The 18,765-nt window shown below is 35.2% G+C and overlaps 1 protein-coding gene across 3 annotated transcripts in view; it reads right to left on the bottom strand.

Annotated features, from left to right (window-relative positions):
* Window positions 1-10,062: 10,062 nt before the first annotated feature.
* Window positions 10,063-18,765, bottom strand: part of LOC128205050 (uncharacterized) — a 68,186-nt gene continuing 59,483 nt past the window's right edge. For all 3 annotated transcript variants that reach the window (XM_052906455.1, XM_052906454.1, XM_052906453.1), the window contains 5 exons: window positions 18,012-18,567; window positions 17,695-17,853; window positions 15,977-16,274; window positions 12,650-12,706; window positions 10,063-11,865 (listed from right to left, as the gene is read on the bottom strand). In XM_052906455.1, coding sequence (XP_052762415.1) covers window positions 11,423-11,865; window positions 12,650-12,706; window positions 15,977-16,274; window positions 17,695-17,853; window positions 18,012-18,545 — 1,491 coding nt within the window. In that variant the 5' untranslated portion in view covers window positions 18,546-18,567 and the 3' untranslated portion in view covers window positions 10,063-11,422. The remainder of the gene's footprint in view (window positions 11,866-12,649; window positions 12,707-15,976; window positions 16,275-17,694; window positions 17,854-18,011; window positions 18,568-18,765) is intronic.

The following is an 18,765-nucleotide window of genomic DNA, read 5'->3' as shown; positions in this document are numbered from 1 at the left end:
TGTTATTTTACTTACTTTTATGAGCAAACGACAAACAACAACTGTCATTTTCTCTTTTGAATAGATATTTGTAAATCAAAGACTCAAATCATTCAGTTTTCAATAACATTACAAACGCCTTTCAGCAAGATGGCTCATTTTTTATCACATATTTAAATAACTGTTTACAACTGAGCGTTAGTTTGAATGACTCCCTTTAAAGCGCGTACGCATATTTGAACGTCTCGGATAATACGCTTTCTGTAGATATCACAGGATGTTAAACATAAGGAATATTTGCCAAAGAAATTTTGGGCGAAATGCCTCAAAAATAATTTAACCGATTTCAGTACGATAATTTATATAAGAAATAGTCACGTTATTTTAAAATGTACCCTTATTTTTAAACAAAATCATTTTTCGTTATTACAGTTTTATACAAATTTGGTTTCTTGTGTTAATCTTGTCACTTTATATCACTACGTCATAAATACTAACGGTATAAACTGACATTACAAAGATAATTTGTATTATGTGATAGCACTTTGGGTATGACGAAATTGAAAACACTCTTTTTAATCTAACATGATAAAATAATCCTTTCTACGTGTTGTGTATTCAACGGTACCAACCGGATTTGTCCCTCACTATCATATATTTATAATATTTCTAAACATAGCAACCGGATATGTCCCTCATTATCATTTATGTGTTATATTTTTAAACGTAGCTAGGTGATTTGTCCCAAAATATCATTTATTTGTAATATTCCAAAATGTAATAAGGGTATTTTTTTCAAAATATCATTTATGTGTAATATTTCTTAACGTAGCTAGGTAATTTGTACCAAAATATCATGTATTTGTAATATTCCAAAATGTAACAAGGGGATTTGTCCCAAAATATCATTTATGTGTAATATTTCTATACGTAGCTAGGTGATTTGTCCCAAAATATCATTTATGTGTAATATTTCTTAACGTAGCTAGGTAATTTGTTCCAAAATATCATGTATTTGTAATATTCCAAAATGTAACAAGGGGATTTGTCCCACAATATCATTTATGTATTATATTTCTAAACGTTGGCTTTTGACGTTGTGAGGGTTTTGTGAGTGATTGGTGTTTGTTGAAACTTGATCCTAATGTATTTAAACAAGACAGCTTCTTGCAAAACATAAGAGGCTACTGGGGTTGCTACCATAGTGTCCATTGTTTTTATTTCGCCATGAAACTATATATGTCTGAGCATCTAGTGTCCTACTCAAATTGTAAGTATGTTGCTTATAGTTACTGCTCCAATTTAATGGAAATAGTAAGCATAAGGAGGGTGCTGGAATTAAAGTATGAAATGATGGCATTAGTTTTAGTTTTTTATAGTTATACAAGTAAATTAATATCAAATATAATTGAAATTAGACAATTTCTTTGAACCTTGATATCAAAAGTGTACAGAAAACTCTTCTTCGGTGAAATATGGAGTTTTTTCAGTGAGAAAGAATACTAAGAAGTGAAAATAATAACTTTAAGACCTGATTTTAAGATAAACTGTATTTACCTCCCTTTGACCCAAAAAGAGTTTCTCACTTTCGAAACAACATGTTTTGTCGAAATTGATAATTTGATAAGTCAGGGTTCACCGTTAATGTACCTCATTTTCAAAGACGGATAAATCGAGGAATTGGAAAGTAGTGGCAATGGTCTTTGCATCCATGACCTGAAGATGTTCTCTCCGACAGTGGCGGACGACATGGTCTTGGTGTATTTTTCTAAAACTGGATTGGATAACATGCTAGACATCTGTTGGGACTACTCTAGACGGTGGCGATATTTTTACAATATTTATGCAAAAGCTACAGAAACAAGCTCAGTAGCAAAAAGTTTAAACATAAAAACGGTTTAATGGCACTGGGTAACCGCCAATAACTTAGAACATAAAATCACAAACAAGAAACAAGGAAGAACAGCACAAAACTCCACAAGCAGCACAGTGCATACAATCCAAGTAAATTCTCAGTCGTTGTGTGTAATTTCTCAAGCAGCATTACCTGAACGACTAACATTTTCATGGTCAGAATTTAGTTTCCACTGTTGATTAATACACGCACTTGGGTGTTGTATGTGAAAACACACATCTATCTGCTACAGTATCAATGCGCGAAGCTTGTATTACGCTAAGAGGGACTTATTTAAGCATATGTAGTAGTGGCAATTCACCCGATTACATTGCATATATAAATGTTTAACAGCTCGAACATGTACTATACGCACATATTAAGTAATATCACCGTAAATTTTTGTCAATTGTAAATACGTTTTGCTCTTCATAATTGGTGGATATATATATATATCTATGTTTTAAACTACCCAATATGTAAAGTTTGTTTGAATTTTTAATCTCATTCCAAGTTTTAAGTAGACGCAATTAAAATCTTAAACATTTTGCTCCACCCCCCCCACCCCCCAAAAAAACAAAAAAAACAGGGTGCAGCATCCTCCCAAAACCCTCTACCTTAAACCCTTTTATCATACATACTCGTATAGGGAGTTGTGTTTGAATATAACGAATAAGACGTAGGAGAAGGACCTTTCTGCCACATGCATAACATAGTGATCAATTAGTTAACATTCAAGTCTGCATGTATACTATACAGACAAATAAGTCAGAGGGCAATTATGCATGCATACCGTACTGATCAATAATTCCAAATTCAAGTCTGCATGCTTACCGTAGTCACTTATTCAAAAGTCAAGTCTGCATGAATACCATTATAAACATTTCTTCAAAACCCAGGTCTGCATGCATACCATATAGGTCAGTAATTCAAAAACCAAGTCTGCATGCCTAACATACTGATAAATTCAACAAAAATTTGGTCTCATCGATACTTCAATGAAAAGTTCTTCAACAGCTAAGTCTGCATCTATACTTAGCCGTTCAAAAATTCATAAGCCAATTCTGCATACCAACCGTATTGATCAATTATTCAAAAGTCAATTTGCATGGATGCCACCATAATGAACAGTTCTTCATAAGCCCTTTTTACATACACATATAAGATACCAATCAGTAATTCAAAAGCCACATTGATGCCATGTTCAGCTTTTCTGAAGATACTGTATATGTACAATGCTGACCATCAATGTTAAAACCGAGTATACATTCATTCCATACAGACTAGATCTTCAGAAGCCAAGCGGAAACGGAAACCACTAACTGAACAATTCAAACATGGACTTCCGCTTCCGGTGAAAATACCTGCTGATTTAAACCTAAATAGAGACAATTATGATAGGACTCTTTTCTGGTGACCTGTATTACGTCGGGTGCGGTGTGTAAACACGTGTACGTCGGACCGCAGGTCGAGACTGATACGTGTTTACACACCGAACAAGACGTGATGCAGATCCTATCGTGATACTTTTTTTTACATACCTCACTGTACATTCCTTTTTATTTTTTGGCTAAAATGTGCTTTAAATTTACCGCTATCTGTAAAATGTCCAAACTTGGAATGGCTTGCGCGTATGAATATGTACTTTTGTGTATTAATGTTAAGGGAGGCTACCCCAGCGAAACAAGTCAGAAGTTACAGATTTCACTTTATTGAGAAAACTTAGAAGACAAGGTTTTATATCTCAGCAGAAAAAACACATTTCTTATACGAAAACAATTATTAAATGTCACAGTACAAAAAAACAACAACATTAACGGTGCTTATTTAACGAGTATAAATAAATCGTCAAGACGTAATGCGGCCATTTCTACAAAAGTGAATGTTCGATCATTATATGAGGGAAGTTTGTTAGTCAATCGCTATTACTTTCGATGAAGCGAATTCGCCTTGTTGTATTGACGAGCTGCTCGTGCTTATAAAAGTGTTACAAATTATGATCTTCGAAATGGCAAACACCTAGTGGTCAACATAGATAGGATGCGTTTTCTGCTTCGGGCTTATTCTCATGTTTTATTCGAAAACAATGTTCCTGAATACTAACGTTTACTGGTGGCGTGAGAAAAGTTAGGCCATGTTATGTATTTGAATTTCACTAAAGGGCGCATGCATTGACCAGATAATTACTGTTAAAGCATAGACTACTCTAGTATGATCTGGTGTCTTTCATATTTCATTTATGTATGTGACTTCATTAAGAACTTTGTTTCTAAGTTGTTTGGTTATTCCATAAAAATGCTTTCCATTACTTCACTCGTTTGAATGTTTCATACTGTCAGGACTTTACCATTATCGTGAAATGTTGTACCATAAAACACATAGCTTACCAAGTAGAAAGTCCGCCAGTTGGTCTCTTGATAAATTATCTATTTCAATGTGAAAATTAATTATATTAATGGTTAATACAATACGCTGCAATTTGTGTAAGTCTACATTTTACACACAACAAAGTCCGTGCAATTTTCTTCTATGTTAGCCATGTTATTGTCTATACCGGCGTGTGGCAATTTATCTATTTATAATCAACAGAAAATAACTCTCTACTATAAATATTAAATATATATGAAAAAAAAAATTCCAAACCTACATGCTGTAGCAATACATTAGTAATCTTCGTATAAAGGCTTCGTTCTACAAACATTTAATAGTTCAACTTTAAAGGCATAGTTTAAGAAATGTTTGGCATGATAATCCCTTGCTGTGCATCTTCTGCTAGTTGCACTGGTATCACAGTAGGGGCCTATTTCCTGTGTACTTGATTATTGGCACAGGGCCATTTAGGGTCCATTTCTATAATAAAACCTCCCAAACTGCACAGCAGGATACTCAGATCTGATAAGAGGGATCAATGCAAATAGTTTAAGATCGATAAACATAAGTTGTGTACTGTACACATATTTTTTTTATTTTTTTTTTTTTTTTTTTTTTTTGGGGGGGGGGTCACTTTTAGAAGGCTTAAACTAGGCCTTTAAGTGTAACCTATAGGATACTTCGTCATCCTTGACATTTACCCCCATTTAAACTGCCTTAATTGTAACAATTGTTATAAATGTGTATGTATTGATTTTGAATAAGAGTGTCACTTTAAAAACAAAGCATGCATGCATGCATACTATATTGATTGATAGTTCAAAAGCCAAGTCTGTATGTTTATCATACCGATTGATAATTCAAATATAAGGTCTGCTGCATACCGTACTGATTGTTAATTTAAAAACCAATCATTCATGTACTTATATCAGTCTGATAAGTGATTCAAAAGCCAAGTCTGCATTTATATCATTTTGATGAGCTATCCTAAAGTCAAGCCTACATTTATACCACACCAGTCAGTTATTCAAAAGCCGAGCACGGATACCATTCCGATCTGTTCCCTTTAACCCCAGCCGTTATGATAACCCTACTAATATTTATCCAGAAGCCAAGCCTGCATGGATACACTACAGATTAATACTTCTAATGCCAGGTTTGAATGTATACAATACCTAAAGCAAATCACAGTTTCATAAGAAATGTGTTTGTTTTATGAAACAAAATTTTATTCCAAACGGACTCTAGAGTTTTGAAGTATATTCTGTACCATGCACCCTTTAATATTTTCTTTCTCGACAAATATGATTGATTAAAAAAATACTCACCACTAACTCCATGTTATTCTTCAAGTTTTAAAACACATATATCCACAGAGTTAAGTAAGGACTTTGCATCATATTTCAAAACTGTTCATTGGAGTTCTTGCATACATATTTGCAATATTGATTGACAGAATATATTTCACAACTTTTTTACATATTTTTACAGTTACGTATATATACAAACCTGATATGCATTTGGACGATGTCTGCTGTTGAGTTCCTGATTTACTCAGTGACATAACGAACTGAAAGCGAATATCTATGTTCGTGTCAAACGTGGTATGGTAACTGCCTGTCCATGCGCCGTCCACGACGAGGCGTTTAAGTGTTATCACTAATATTAATTTTTCATTGCATCTTATGCCCCAGTCATAGTGTCACGCTTTTACCGCTACGTTATGCTGAGTTCGAAAACGTGGCTACAGCATCAGCAAACGTAGAACAACGTGGCTACAACATAATAAATACTAAAAAATATCTATCCGAACATTTGTATTATGAACATGTTCAAAGATAGAGGGAAGTGGGTAAAAGAGTTATGGTGCTGGTCCCGATGTCGCGAGGATTTAAGCAAGTATCATCAACTAAATGCGTTCAAGCTCCGTCACTTTGACGATGGATACATATACCACTTGCTAATGTAGCCCAAATCACCATTTCTTGCATTGGCAAAGAATAGTGCAAGTCGTAGCAGATTAATATACATCAACATCACCAGGTGAGTGGCGAGGTGAAGCAGAATCTTTTATCACGAGGTGGCATTTTCCACATACTTTCGGTGCACTACGCGGGAAGAGTGTGGCCTTACGAAAACTGAAGAAGGGTGAATCTATGTTCCTTTACTACAAGGGGTACCACTTATCGCCCTTATGGTTTTGGTAGAAGCTGACTATAATGACAATGTCAGTTGACATGGTTCCTTTTCAGATGCACTGATCTTGAAAAACTTTGACTACATCGTTTGGCCACAACCAGGCCCTCTAACTCATAAAGACACGGACAGCACCTAAAACATAATTGCTAGGCGCCATACAGAGAAAAGAAAAGAGAATATGCAAATATCGATTGTCGAGAGCCAGAAGAGTGGTGGATAATTCAATTGGCATACTTGCCTGCTCTTAACTTTGAGAGAACAAGAAAACGGTCGAGTTCATTTTTCTCGCCTGCGTTTGCTCGCAAAACACCATAGACGTCTGTTATACAAAATTGCCTGGTTGACAAGCGGGCGACAACCACATTGAGGACCTTGTGGTTGTCGCCCGCTTGTCAACCAGGCAATTTTGTACCTGGTACCTGGTGACAGGGGGCGAGCTTGGACGACAAGAAGCAAGTGATTGGAGGTAATGTCCAATACAGGGCGGCCAATGACCAACGCTTTTTCATATAGCGTCTCCTAATAAGCAGACAGTAAAGCATGGTAGGTCCACATGGCCTGACTCTGTGCTCTGACTCTGATTTTGTGCAAATTACTCACAAATTAAACGCAAAAATATACCGTTTATTGTAAACATTTTTCCGTTGTTGTTTCAACAACTCCTCTGTCCTCAGATTTAATGAGGTGCAAAATTCAATGTGCACAACGCTGTTTGGTGAACACTATTCGACAGAACCTTTTGGCACGAACACTTGGACGTACAGACGTGCGAACATGAAAGGATCTAGGTTTTCTCTTTAAGGGGCAGAGAAACTTTATAATTAATGAATGCAATAAAATTCCAAGACAAATGAAAGAGAAACAAATAAAGTACAAAGGAGGGTTTTTAAACGGACAATCGTACACCTAATAACATTTATAAAACCACATTAACAGTCTAACACAATCTTTGACACAGTCTGCGGTACAGTCCACACTTGTGAACTGTGATGTTTTCAAGGTCAGCAAACTCTGAACAATTCAAATTGGAGCTGATGATAGACGCTGCAAATATGGGATGTGTGTCCACCAGTTTATGGCTCATGTACAGACGGGGAGGTCACAGGAGGAACATACTATGACCGCGTTAGCCGCGTGGCATGGTGATTTGTGGCAGTGGTTTCGGAGGTAGAGCGACCTGTGCCGACAAACGTATACCGGGTCGCGTTGCTGGGTATGGAGGTGCTAATCCATGACGCGGATGAGGATAAAGCGAGTCTGGTGAGCATGTCCACAAAATGCTTCCGGCTGGCGGTGGGATCCTGGTACTGCTTCTGCCACGCTGGGAGGATGCTGTACTGATCAAAGAGTCCTTAACTTCTCCTGAGCCTGGCTCTGCTCTGCAATCTTAAATTACAAAACATAAAACATATAGGATGCACAATGACATACTTTTAATTTGCATATAAACTCATAATGTAATGTATATTCCTAACTGGTATGTACTATGTACCGTGTTCAAAACGTTAATGTACAGACAACTAAAATAAACCAAATATATTATAAGCTACAAGTCTCTAAGTCAACTTCTAATTTTTCGATTTTGAAAGAGCGATTTTGACCGAAGAATTTTATTTATTGCAAATTCACTTTGTGAACTATAATATTTTTTTTGGAAGCTGGGCAAACTTCAAATGTGAATATTCAACTGATTTTGTTGGATCTGCTGTTGAAGGACCTGCCGCTGCAGCGTGGAAATCTCCCGTATGGCTTGACTTCTGGCCTTTCAGTCATAAAGCTGTAAAAAGATTATTGTTGATAATATAGAAGTATTGAAACATTTATAATTTAATCAGTTGGACATTATTATGATAATTCTGAAAGAAATTCTGAACTGGCGAATATATACACTGCATCGTACTGTACTGAACTGTACTTTAAGAACAAAAGAACAGCATAAATAAGGTTGAACAATCTCTGCTAGAGACTGCCATGAATCTGCTGTATTTAAGACATCCATGCCTGCTACAGCTGTCAGAGCCACCGGCCATCTTCTTGGCCACCTGCACCGGATCTGCAGTCCGCTTTATGACCTCATGCAGTTCCTTGACGTACAGGAATCCTACTGATTCCACTGCTTTATCGTTTTCATGTGGGTCGCGGTTCCGGTGTCGTTGGTGGAGACCGGGGCGGTGGTACACTAGGGAACTATACTGTTCTGTTAAAAAGAAAGATCACACTGTTTTCGTAAAAGTGACATATAAAGTGGCACCAATTGTTTACCTCGCTGTCTACCTTGCGCCAAAACCCACTTGGCCTATAGAAATGGTAAGGCGGTCAAATATGGTTCGCTGGTTCAGCGACTAGGAAGTGAGGGCCAATTCTGTAGTCTTTACCATCTACATGTAAACATAATGCCTATTGTCCTCAAACTGTACAATGATATAAAAAGGGACACATTAAAAAATTATATAGTTTTAGTTGGTTCCGCTGCCATGGCCCTTTAAACGTCACTCAATGTATTTGTAAAATACCATGAAAACGCAAAGCTTATTGACTTAAAAAAATTGCAAATATAAATAGCAATAAAATAATAATTTTATAATAAATCAAAATCAAAAATAAAGTAAAAATTAAAATATACTCATTGTTGTTGTACAGGCATTCGTGTGCCTGTATTAAATTTCACGATGTCCCCCTTTTGGTCCTCAGAGCGCAAAATGAGGCTAGACGTCTCCCTTGGTTGCTAATGTATCAACTTCAATCCCTTGACTTGTCTTTTTCACCAGATAACCTCGTTGTCCCTCTCAAGGTTCAACTGATAACAACGAGGCGATAGCGTGGCCAGCACGTAACGGCGGGGAAGCACATCGGGCACCTGGTTGAAATTTCCCTATTGTCAATGCGTAGAACTAACGATACCTGATTTTGATTTGCGGTACTTAAATTTGCAGGCCTGCGGCCTTTAGCCTAACAACTATGAAGGTAATAATGCGGGGTTATCAATTTTAGGAGGAGTAATACTTATATCCACTCTTATTTGATATCAAATCAAACGGCATATAATGAGCTTTAGAGTTTTAAATCGACTTATTATTGTTGCAAAGAAAAGAAAGTATTTAAATGTACAAATGGTCAGTTGTGTACGTACGTATACTGATATGATTTTTAAGCGAAATAGATCCAAATTTCCTTAAGCAGAAGAACTGACTATGAAGTCAATAACGTATCTCAAATTGTTTTTACAATTGTTTGAAGGGAATACACATTTTATATTTAGAATTTCAGATTTCACGTCTGTTAAGCTGATAGATTCAAGTTGAAACAAATCGTTTTTGAATTGACAAGAAAAACTGGATGTATTTTGAAGAACACGTTTCTTAAAGCTTGTAAAAATGTAAAATTTGATAATTTAATTTCATTTGGTCCTTTAATAAGACAGTTGAACCAAATGTTCGTCAATATTATCAACATGATTCAATATCCAACACAAAGTTGTTCCTTTAAAGCACATTTTACCTTTGTCGCCACCCATGTTCAGTTTCATGATGATGTATAATATTGTTATATACTGCCTTTTGCAAACGTCAATATGACAATCGTACTTTGTATTTTTGTTAGATATACAAACAACAAAGTAGTGATATTGTGACTGTTTATTAGACTGTTTCTAAAGTAGCGGAAAACTGCAAGCAAACAAGCGGTAAAAACATTACAATAGATGATGGAGCGGTACAAATCCACTGGTAAAAACGTAGAAGGTAAGTCTCGCACTATGTTACAAGTTCCTTTGCAAATGCAAATATAGTAATAAAGAATTAATTTATTATTTTACAAAGATAGTAACAATGCCTCGTTTTATGATACACACACACTAGCAACACACATATATAGTAATACTGTCTCTTATTCGGGCACAAACTCACTGGCAAACACGTACATAGTAATAAAGTCTCTTATTCGGTACAAACTCACTGGCAAACACGTACATAGTAATAAAGTCCCTTAATCGGGCACAAACTCACTGGCAAACACGTACATAGTTATAAAGTCTCTTATTCGGGCACAAACTCACTGGCAAACACGTACATAGTAATAAAGTCTCTTATTCGGTACAAACTCACTGGCAAACACGTACATGGTAATAAAGTCTCTTATTCGGTACAAACTCACTGGCAAACACGTACATAGTAATAAAGTCTCTTATTCGGTACAAACTCACTGGCAAACATGTATATAGTAATAAAGTCTCTTATTCGGTACAAACTCACTGGCAAATACATATATAGTAATAAAGTCTCTTATTCGGATACAAACTCGTATATAGTAATAAACTATGTTCTCGGGTACAGACCCACTAGCAACACACGTATATAGTAATACAGTCTCTTATTCGGATATAAACCCACTGGCAAACACGTACATAGGATTAGTGTCTCTTATTCGGGTACAAACCCACAGGCAAACACGTACATAGTAATATAGCTCTGTATTTGGTGAAATCTCCGCTGGCGACTAGTAGATAGTTATGTCGTCTCGTAAGAGATTACAGTTAATAGTGTTTTCCATTTATTTACAACTGTCTCTGTCACTTGATACCAGCTGTGTTCTTGTGGAAAATTGTATGCCTTCTTCGTGGACAAACCAAAGATAAAAAAATCACAAACTGAACACTAAAAGCACACATTGCAAAAAGCTATAATTACGAAAAATTATCCAGATTCTTGCGTCGATTTTGCGTTATAATTTGAATTATTGTACTTAAATTTTGATTGTGTTTTCCCCAAACTTTCTTTTAGCAAACTCAACATACTCATCCGGAGAGACAAGACAAACACCTTCAAAAATGCGGACAGTAGTAGAAAAAGCTATGAAAATGAAAGCTTTGATCATAGAAAATTGTTCTTCGTGCATTTGACAAACACGTGTTCACATTCGTTATAAATTTAGCAATTTCGCACACTTGAAGTTCCGCATCATGCGGAACTGTGAAATAAAAGTTTAATTTGCCGGCGTGAACAGAGTTCCATATTTAGCATCATTTACTTTGCCATCACGATCAACGAACACACTTTGATCTGGTATCCTTTTAAGCCCCTTGCACAACCAGTAGTATTTATTATTCTGATCAACGAAGTAGATCCAGATGAACACGGGTTTAGCAACTGAAGAAGAATACCTGAACGGCTCTCGGGCATTTCTCTCTGGGGCAATTTCCTTAAAACCTGCTTGACTGTATCTACTAGATACTTTTGTCGAATATTCAAAACCGCCATCTATGCTTCTTGCACTCGCTTCCACATCCTTTATAATATTGTCGACTACAACTAGCTCAAAATCGATCATTGCGTAGATTGTGTGTTTGAACTGATTTCCAACATGCGTAGTCAAGGTTCTTGAGAACAGGTCTTGGAACATTGAAATGATAGGTCCAGACTTTGCTTCTATAAAATAAAACAAAAGCATGATAGGGAAAGTTACTGTTTGGCACAATTGAATATAACATACCTTTATTATTAACAATCACAGAATTTCTTATTGAGTTTTAACAAACTTAACAATATGATAACTGCATTTCCATGTAATATTTAAACTAAAATATATATATATTGTACTCATTCAAGCATTTAATTCGAAGAAGTTCAAACACTGCTCAAAGGATGTGTACGTTTAGGACTACCTTTTACCATTAATGAACATTTTTAATTGAGTAATATTCAATAAAATGTTGTTAAAGTGACAAACAAGAGAACAAATTATAAATCAACTAGCGCTACTGCATATACCTGAAATAAGTTTATGTATTAGCAGGATGAACTTTCAATACCGAATAAGGATAAAATATTGTTTTAATTGTTTTTGATAATTATTTAGTGGTCAATTATCTGTAAACTTTAATAAAACAATTCAGTAATTCATTTACTATTGTCAGAAGTCGTTACGTTACGAAACCTCTCTCAAATCCACACCGATTATCTTGTACATTGTACAGGTATAAGACAGTTTCTAGAAAATACCACAGCGCAGCCCGAGTAAAAAAGTCTTAATACGACCATAAAACCTTCTTGTACTGCAATCGGCTAGTTACGTTTTTTACCCCGCTTACAGCAATATTTGGCACGAAATTGAAATGATAAGTTAAAACCCATTGTATACATATACAAATATTCATGGACATGTATAATTTGCAACACTAAGTCGGTAAAGTAAGGAATGATTCCTACTTACTTATTGTTTCAAAAACTTCATTTACTTCTTTACAAGGCTTGACCTCCCGTAGGATATCTGTAAGAAAGGACACCATTGAAATGTATCTTAGATAAACTACACCATTATTATCATTATGTCCGAAAGATAGAATACCATTATACCCCTTTTGAAAGATAGAACATCATTATAGTGTATCTGTAAGGAAGTACGCTATTGTACTGTATCAAAAACAAGAGCTGTCACAGAGACAGCGCGCTCGACTATTCCACCGCTTTTCAGTGTAAGGATTGAAAAGGTTTGGCAAAACATGCATGGATCACTGTTAGATTAGATTTCAATGCAATACATGATGTGCGGAGATATTTACATAAATGTGGTTATATGCAAAATTTTAACCAGAATGTTTAAGTGTAATAATAAAGGGCCATTATTTGCAAAACACAGTTATCTAACTTGATTATTCAATTAGGTTGGGTGGTTGAATACCATTGTATAAAGTCTCAATGCAATAGATCAAGTAGTTGCTGAGATATTATCCTATGTGTGCTAACATGCAAGAACTTGACCAGAATTTCTAAGTCGCATACTAAAGGGGCAAAAATTATAAAATATGAAAGAAAGAGTTATCTTTCTTGATTACTTAAGAAGGTTAATTGGTTGGGAGCCTGTGTGTAAAGTTTCAATGCAATACATGATATACTTGCTGAAGCATTGACTTAAAAGTGGTTACATGCAAAACCTTAACCAGAATTTCTATGTTGAATAAAAAAGGGGCCATTATTTGAATTTAATGCAAACTAGAGTTATCTTACTTGGTTATTTAAGTAGATTGGATGGTTGAGTACCAATGTATAAAGTCTCAATGCAATACATCAAGTAGTTGCTGAAATGTAAACCTATGTGTGCTGGCACCCAAAACCTTAACCAGAATTTCTAAGTCAAATACTAAAGGCCTATCATTTGCATTAAATGCAAACTAGAGTTATCAAACTTGGTTCATTGAGTAGGTTGGATGGTTAAGTACCATTGTATCAAGTCTCAATGCAATACCTCCAGTAGTTGCTGAGATATTAACCAGTGTGCTTGCACGTAAAACCTTAACCAGAATTTCTAAGTCAAATAATAAAGGCCTGTTATTGGCATTAAATGCAAAATAGAGTTATCTAACTTGGTTAATTAAGTAGGTTGAATGGTTGAGTACCATTGTATCAAGTCTCAATGCAATACCTCAAGTAGTTGCTGAGATATTAACCTATGTGTGCTTGCACGCAAAACCTTAACCAGAATTTCTAAGTCAAATAATAAAGGCCTATTTTTGGCATTAAATGCAAAGTAGAGTTATCAAACTTGTTAATTAAGTAGGTTGTATGGTTGAGTACCATTGAATAAAGTCTCAATGCAATACCTCAAGTAGTTGCTGAGATATTAACCTATGTGTGCTTGCACGCAAAACCTTAACCAGAATTTCTAAGTCAAATAATAAAGTCCTATTATTGGCATTAAATGCAAAGTAGAGTTATCAAACTTGAATAATTAAGTAGGTTGGATGGTTGAGTACCAATGTATAAAGTCTCAATGCAATACCTCAAGTAGTTGCTGAGATATTAACCTATGTGTTCTTGCACGCAAAACCTTAACCAAGGGGTGACGCCGACGCCGACGCCGACGCTTGGGTGAGTAGAATAGCTCTCCTTATTCTTCGAATAGTCGAGCTAAAAATAAACACCATTATATTTTATCTGAAAGATAGTACAACATTTATTGTATTTATACATAGAACACAATTATAATGTATTAGAAAAAAGAACACCATTATATTTTATCTGAAGATTTTTAATGTATAAGAAAGATAGAACACGATTATAATGTATCTGAAAGATTGAGATTCGCCACTCGTGAAAATATCTTTTTCCATGACACTCGTGAAATAATATACGATCTGACACTGAAATAAACAAATATCCTCTATATATGTTTATAAACCACTGTTAACAATTAGTCTATATAAATATCCCTTTCAGAGTCTGGCGATTTTTTTGATTTGGCGACTCTATGCGTCTATATCCCACTTGTTGTTTTCCTAGCCAAGAGTGACAGATCCCAGCGCTAAGTATATTGAGCGGAAAGATAATGGGCAGCTGCTAGATGGTTCCGAAATGGCGATGCTTTGTTGACAGAAGTCGATCTGTATCAAACTTATTATTTGTAGTTTACACTTAAGTGTAATTAGAGAAAGGTATTAGCTTAAAATAATTAATGTGTAACTTTTGTGTTTTTATTTAACAGTGAAGCGTTAAGTATTGTGGAGTTACAGTTGAAGAATATATATATAAAGATGCACTCTTACTCCCAAATAAGATTTACCACAATTAATAATATGGTTTTAATATTCCAAAAAATGATTAAATGTCGAGAACAATGGTACTTATGAAGGATACCGAGTTTAATTTGAAAGATATTAGCATAAAACATGTTATTACAACCTTACGAGACTATAGTAGATCACAGTACATATTTTAGCATTCACCAATCATTTAATATTTTTGCGCTTTCTGCTATTAAAAACACAGTTAAAATATTGTTATCAGTAATTAATATTTTGCATAAATGCATTATTTAGTAAGTTGTTAAAGGTTCATTAGTCAAATTTATGTTTGTTATAAATGTGTATGTATTGATTTTGAATAAAAGTGTCACTTTAATTAACATTGGTATGGATCAGTCGACTTGTGGCGTTCAGGGAACAAAATGAATATCCAAATGTAGAAAAAAAGTTTTCTAAACGTGCATTTTTGTGGCTATGATAACAATATGAAACTATAAGATCTTTGGCCGTATCAATGATGATCTTTTGTCATACGCGGGGTTAAGATGTAAATTCAATGTGAAAAAAATCCCAGTTAGGGCAAATTAATTGTGGCCGTTCCAAGTCGGTCATCCGATTCTTTACCGTTAGAGCTATTTTGAGTTTGTGGTCTGTTTATGGTGTTTGTATTTATGGATGTGAGGTTTATACGTTTATGTCTCTAGTTCATTGCAGTAATGGCACTTGCATTGTGAACTAAATGTTTGAATACTGGCTTGTCCCTGTAGTTTTTATTGTATTATAAGGTCAATAATGACAAACCACTTGAATAAATTGACAATTTTAATGGTGTAGGTATGGTATTTAACTACACGGACTCTTTTGTTTAAGAAATCAGTTCAACAATGGGAATTTAACTCAACCAAATGTGCAGGCATTTTCGAATTGGAATTTAAGTACGAGGTATACGTAGATTGTATTGATATTGGAGCTTTTTCTTGGCAAATTGTGGTCAAAATAGTCGAATCAAAAAAGCTTACCTTCTTCGAACTTTGTTTGACGGTGCTGATCATTTTGACTTTTTTTTTCAATGTCATCCGTCAAGTCTATGGCAAGCTGTTTTAACTCAGTCTTTTTCTCATTGGCCAAAACATCAATGGTACGTCTATGTTCTTCAGCTTCTTTTTCAATCTCCTGCTTGATTTCGTGAAGTTTGTCAATGGTATCATTCAGAGCTTCAGGATCTATGGTAGATGAAAGGTGCTCTAGTGAAGTGACTACATCGTTTATGGCAGCCATGATGTCCGTTCTTTCGATTTGCAAATTGTCTGTCTCCAACTGCAAAAATTATGTGGTAATCATTTATGTAAGTGGGTTGAACAGACACTTAAACTACTTTTCAGTGTAAATTTCTCCCTTTGGAATGAATAACTGAATATAGGTTATACAATGATCTTTATGCGTATGAAACAATGCGCCTTAAATAGCATACAACTTTTTATCAGGTCTTTCTAAGGTTATGGAAACCATTCACGTACGTAAAGCGTTTGAATATTATCGAAATATCAGTCTGATTTAAGCCCCCAGTAGACTTCTGTTTCAGGAAACTCGTGTTTCACTGACTGTTCCAATGCGATAGTCCTTTCATATATTTATAGAGCTATTGTATGCTTACGTGGTCTGTTTTTTGTGTGTTTGAATTCGTGTATATGGTGTTTATACGGCTGTGTATCTAGTTCATTATCGTTTGGTCCCTTAGCGTGTGCCTCTTTTCAGTGGTTATTTGTGAATGTTCGACCATTGTGTTTGTTCCTGTTGCTTTCATTGGCTTAATCTTTAACGTTTCAATAAGACGTATGATTTAACCTAAATCAATGTTCGACGTTATCAGGAGTTTGGAAGTCCAAAACTTATTCAATATGTTTCGGATTACCTGAACCTACAATTATAAAAATAGATACGTTGTAACTCAGATCGCATCCAAATTGTAAAAATATTCGAAAGCTTTGCCTTTGATGGTTTGATTTTATTTATTAAAAATGTAATTCAGGGTGCATTTTCTATTTGCTTACTTAATTGAATATCCCTACACTGTTACACTGCATGTCATATCCTAGCATGCAGCATGTCTGAACTAATGGCCTTTCCAACACAGGCAGCCAGTGACATGAATTGACGCAATTTTATGACTGTAGTTTGACTCATATACATACTTGTTACATATTCTTTATACATATTTATCTATACATTATCTTTTATTTTAACTTATTTTTGAAAACGCTTGTGAAACAAGTTTTTACAACATTATATTTATCGCGCTCGTTGAATGGATATAACGCGAGAGTGTGGTCTTCGGTTATGGCGACACCGGAGTATCCAGAGTAAACCCATTTGTCCGGTTTGGTGACTACAATCCAAACCCACATGCGCCCGAGCCATGAATCGTACCCATTTCGCCTAGGTGAGAAGCAAGTGCGCTTACCCCTACGCTTACCGGACAACCATTCATATTTATATATTGTTTATTGTATACTAAGACAGAATACAACTTTTATCTATCCGTTATATTTAAATACATAATAAGAAAAATACTAATATTTCTATTATTTTTTATAATATAAATTCACTGCATAAGCAGGGAATCATATTATTCGAATGTTATTCTGAATGTCATTTATGTAATTGTCACTTTAAGATTCTCTTTCGAAAACATACACACGAACAAAAGGCAGGATATTAGAATAAACGAATATACTACTTTGTTCAATAGGTCGACGGTATTCTGCGCATTGGTATTCGCCGCCAGATGTTTCGGTACAAGGAACAATGCACGCATGTCGTCGAACCATTGTTTTAGGTCAGCATCAGTTACTTCGAGTTTTGATGCGTGTCGCAGTTTCCTTCCAATGTCGCGAACCTATAAATGAATGCATTTAATATGGCCTGGTTACTCACTTTTATTGCACCATTTCTCTATTTTTAATTATTATTTAGTTAAAAGTTTTTTATCATGACATACTGTTGTTATAAATATTATTTGAGAGGTATTTTTTAAATTAAAATTGATAATTTTACCTTGGTACCAACGTTATTTCCATCGATTGCTAGATCGGGGATGTATTGCTCAAAAAGGAGACAGTTGATGAGAACACTGACAACGCCGTTCAAATCTGTATCATCAGATGTGGTGATCTTGTCATATCCGTCTGGCGGTAAGAAAGCTTTAGCCACCTCCCATGTATTTGAGCACCAATCACGGGCATTTGTATTTCGCCAGGATGGACCTTTAAATCTATGTTGTGTTATAATTTCTTGTCGAAATGCATCACAAATCTTGTTCGGGCACGGACGATATGTTACACCTTGATGGAACTTGCAATGCTTTCCTTTACAAATTTTATTTCGATGGTCACATGGTACCAGTTCTGCTGTAGAACACGCGGAGCAGTTGGTTCCTGGCGCGACTTGGACGTTTTTCCACGTGTCCAATGTATTTTCTACGAATGGTGCAAGTCCACGTTTGGTAATTATCAATCCAACCGAAACTTTCAGCCAATTGCGATTGTCTTTTTCTTCAAACCATTTGGTATAATGTTTAGAACACGCCATTTGAAAGACTTAAACCACTAACCTATAAAACAAACATATAATTATACCATATACAAATATATTCAGTTCGTGTACCTATTTATAGAAGGGCAGAGGGATCATAATACAAATCCTCGTATTGATTTTCTTAATACTGTTGTAGGACATTTCTTTGTGTATTTTTAAAATGTCAGAAAACCGTGCCTTTATGCCATTCCGTTTGTTGTTACATTGTTTATGC

This window comes from Mya arenaria, chromosome 10 (assembly GCF_026914265.1).
Source record: "Mya arenaria isolate MELC-2E11 chromosome 10, ASM2691426v1".
Taxonomy (NCBI): Eukaryota; Metazoa; Mollusca; class Bivalvia; order Myida; family Myidae; genus Mya; species Mya arenaria.
This window is presented reverse-complemented; position numbering and strand designations above follow the sequence as displayed.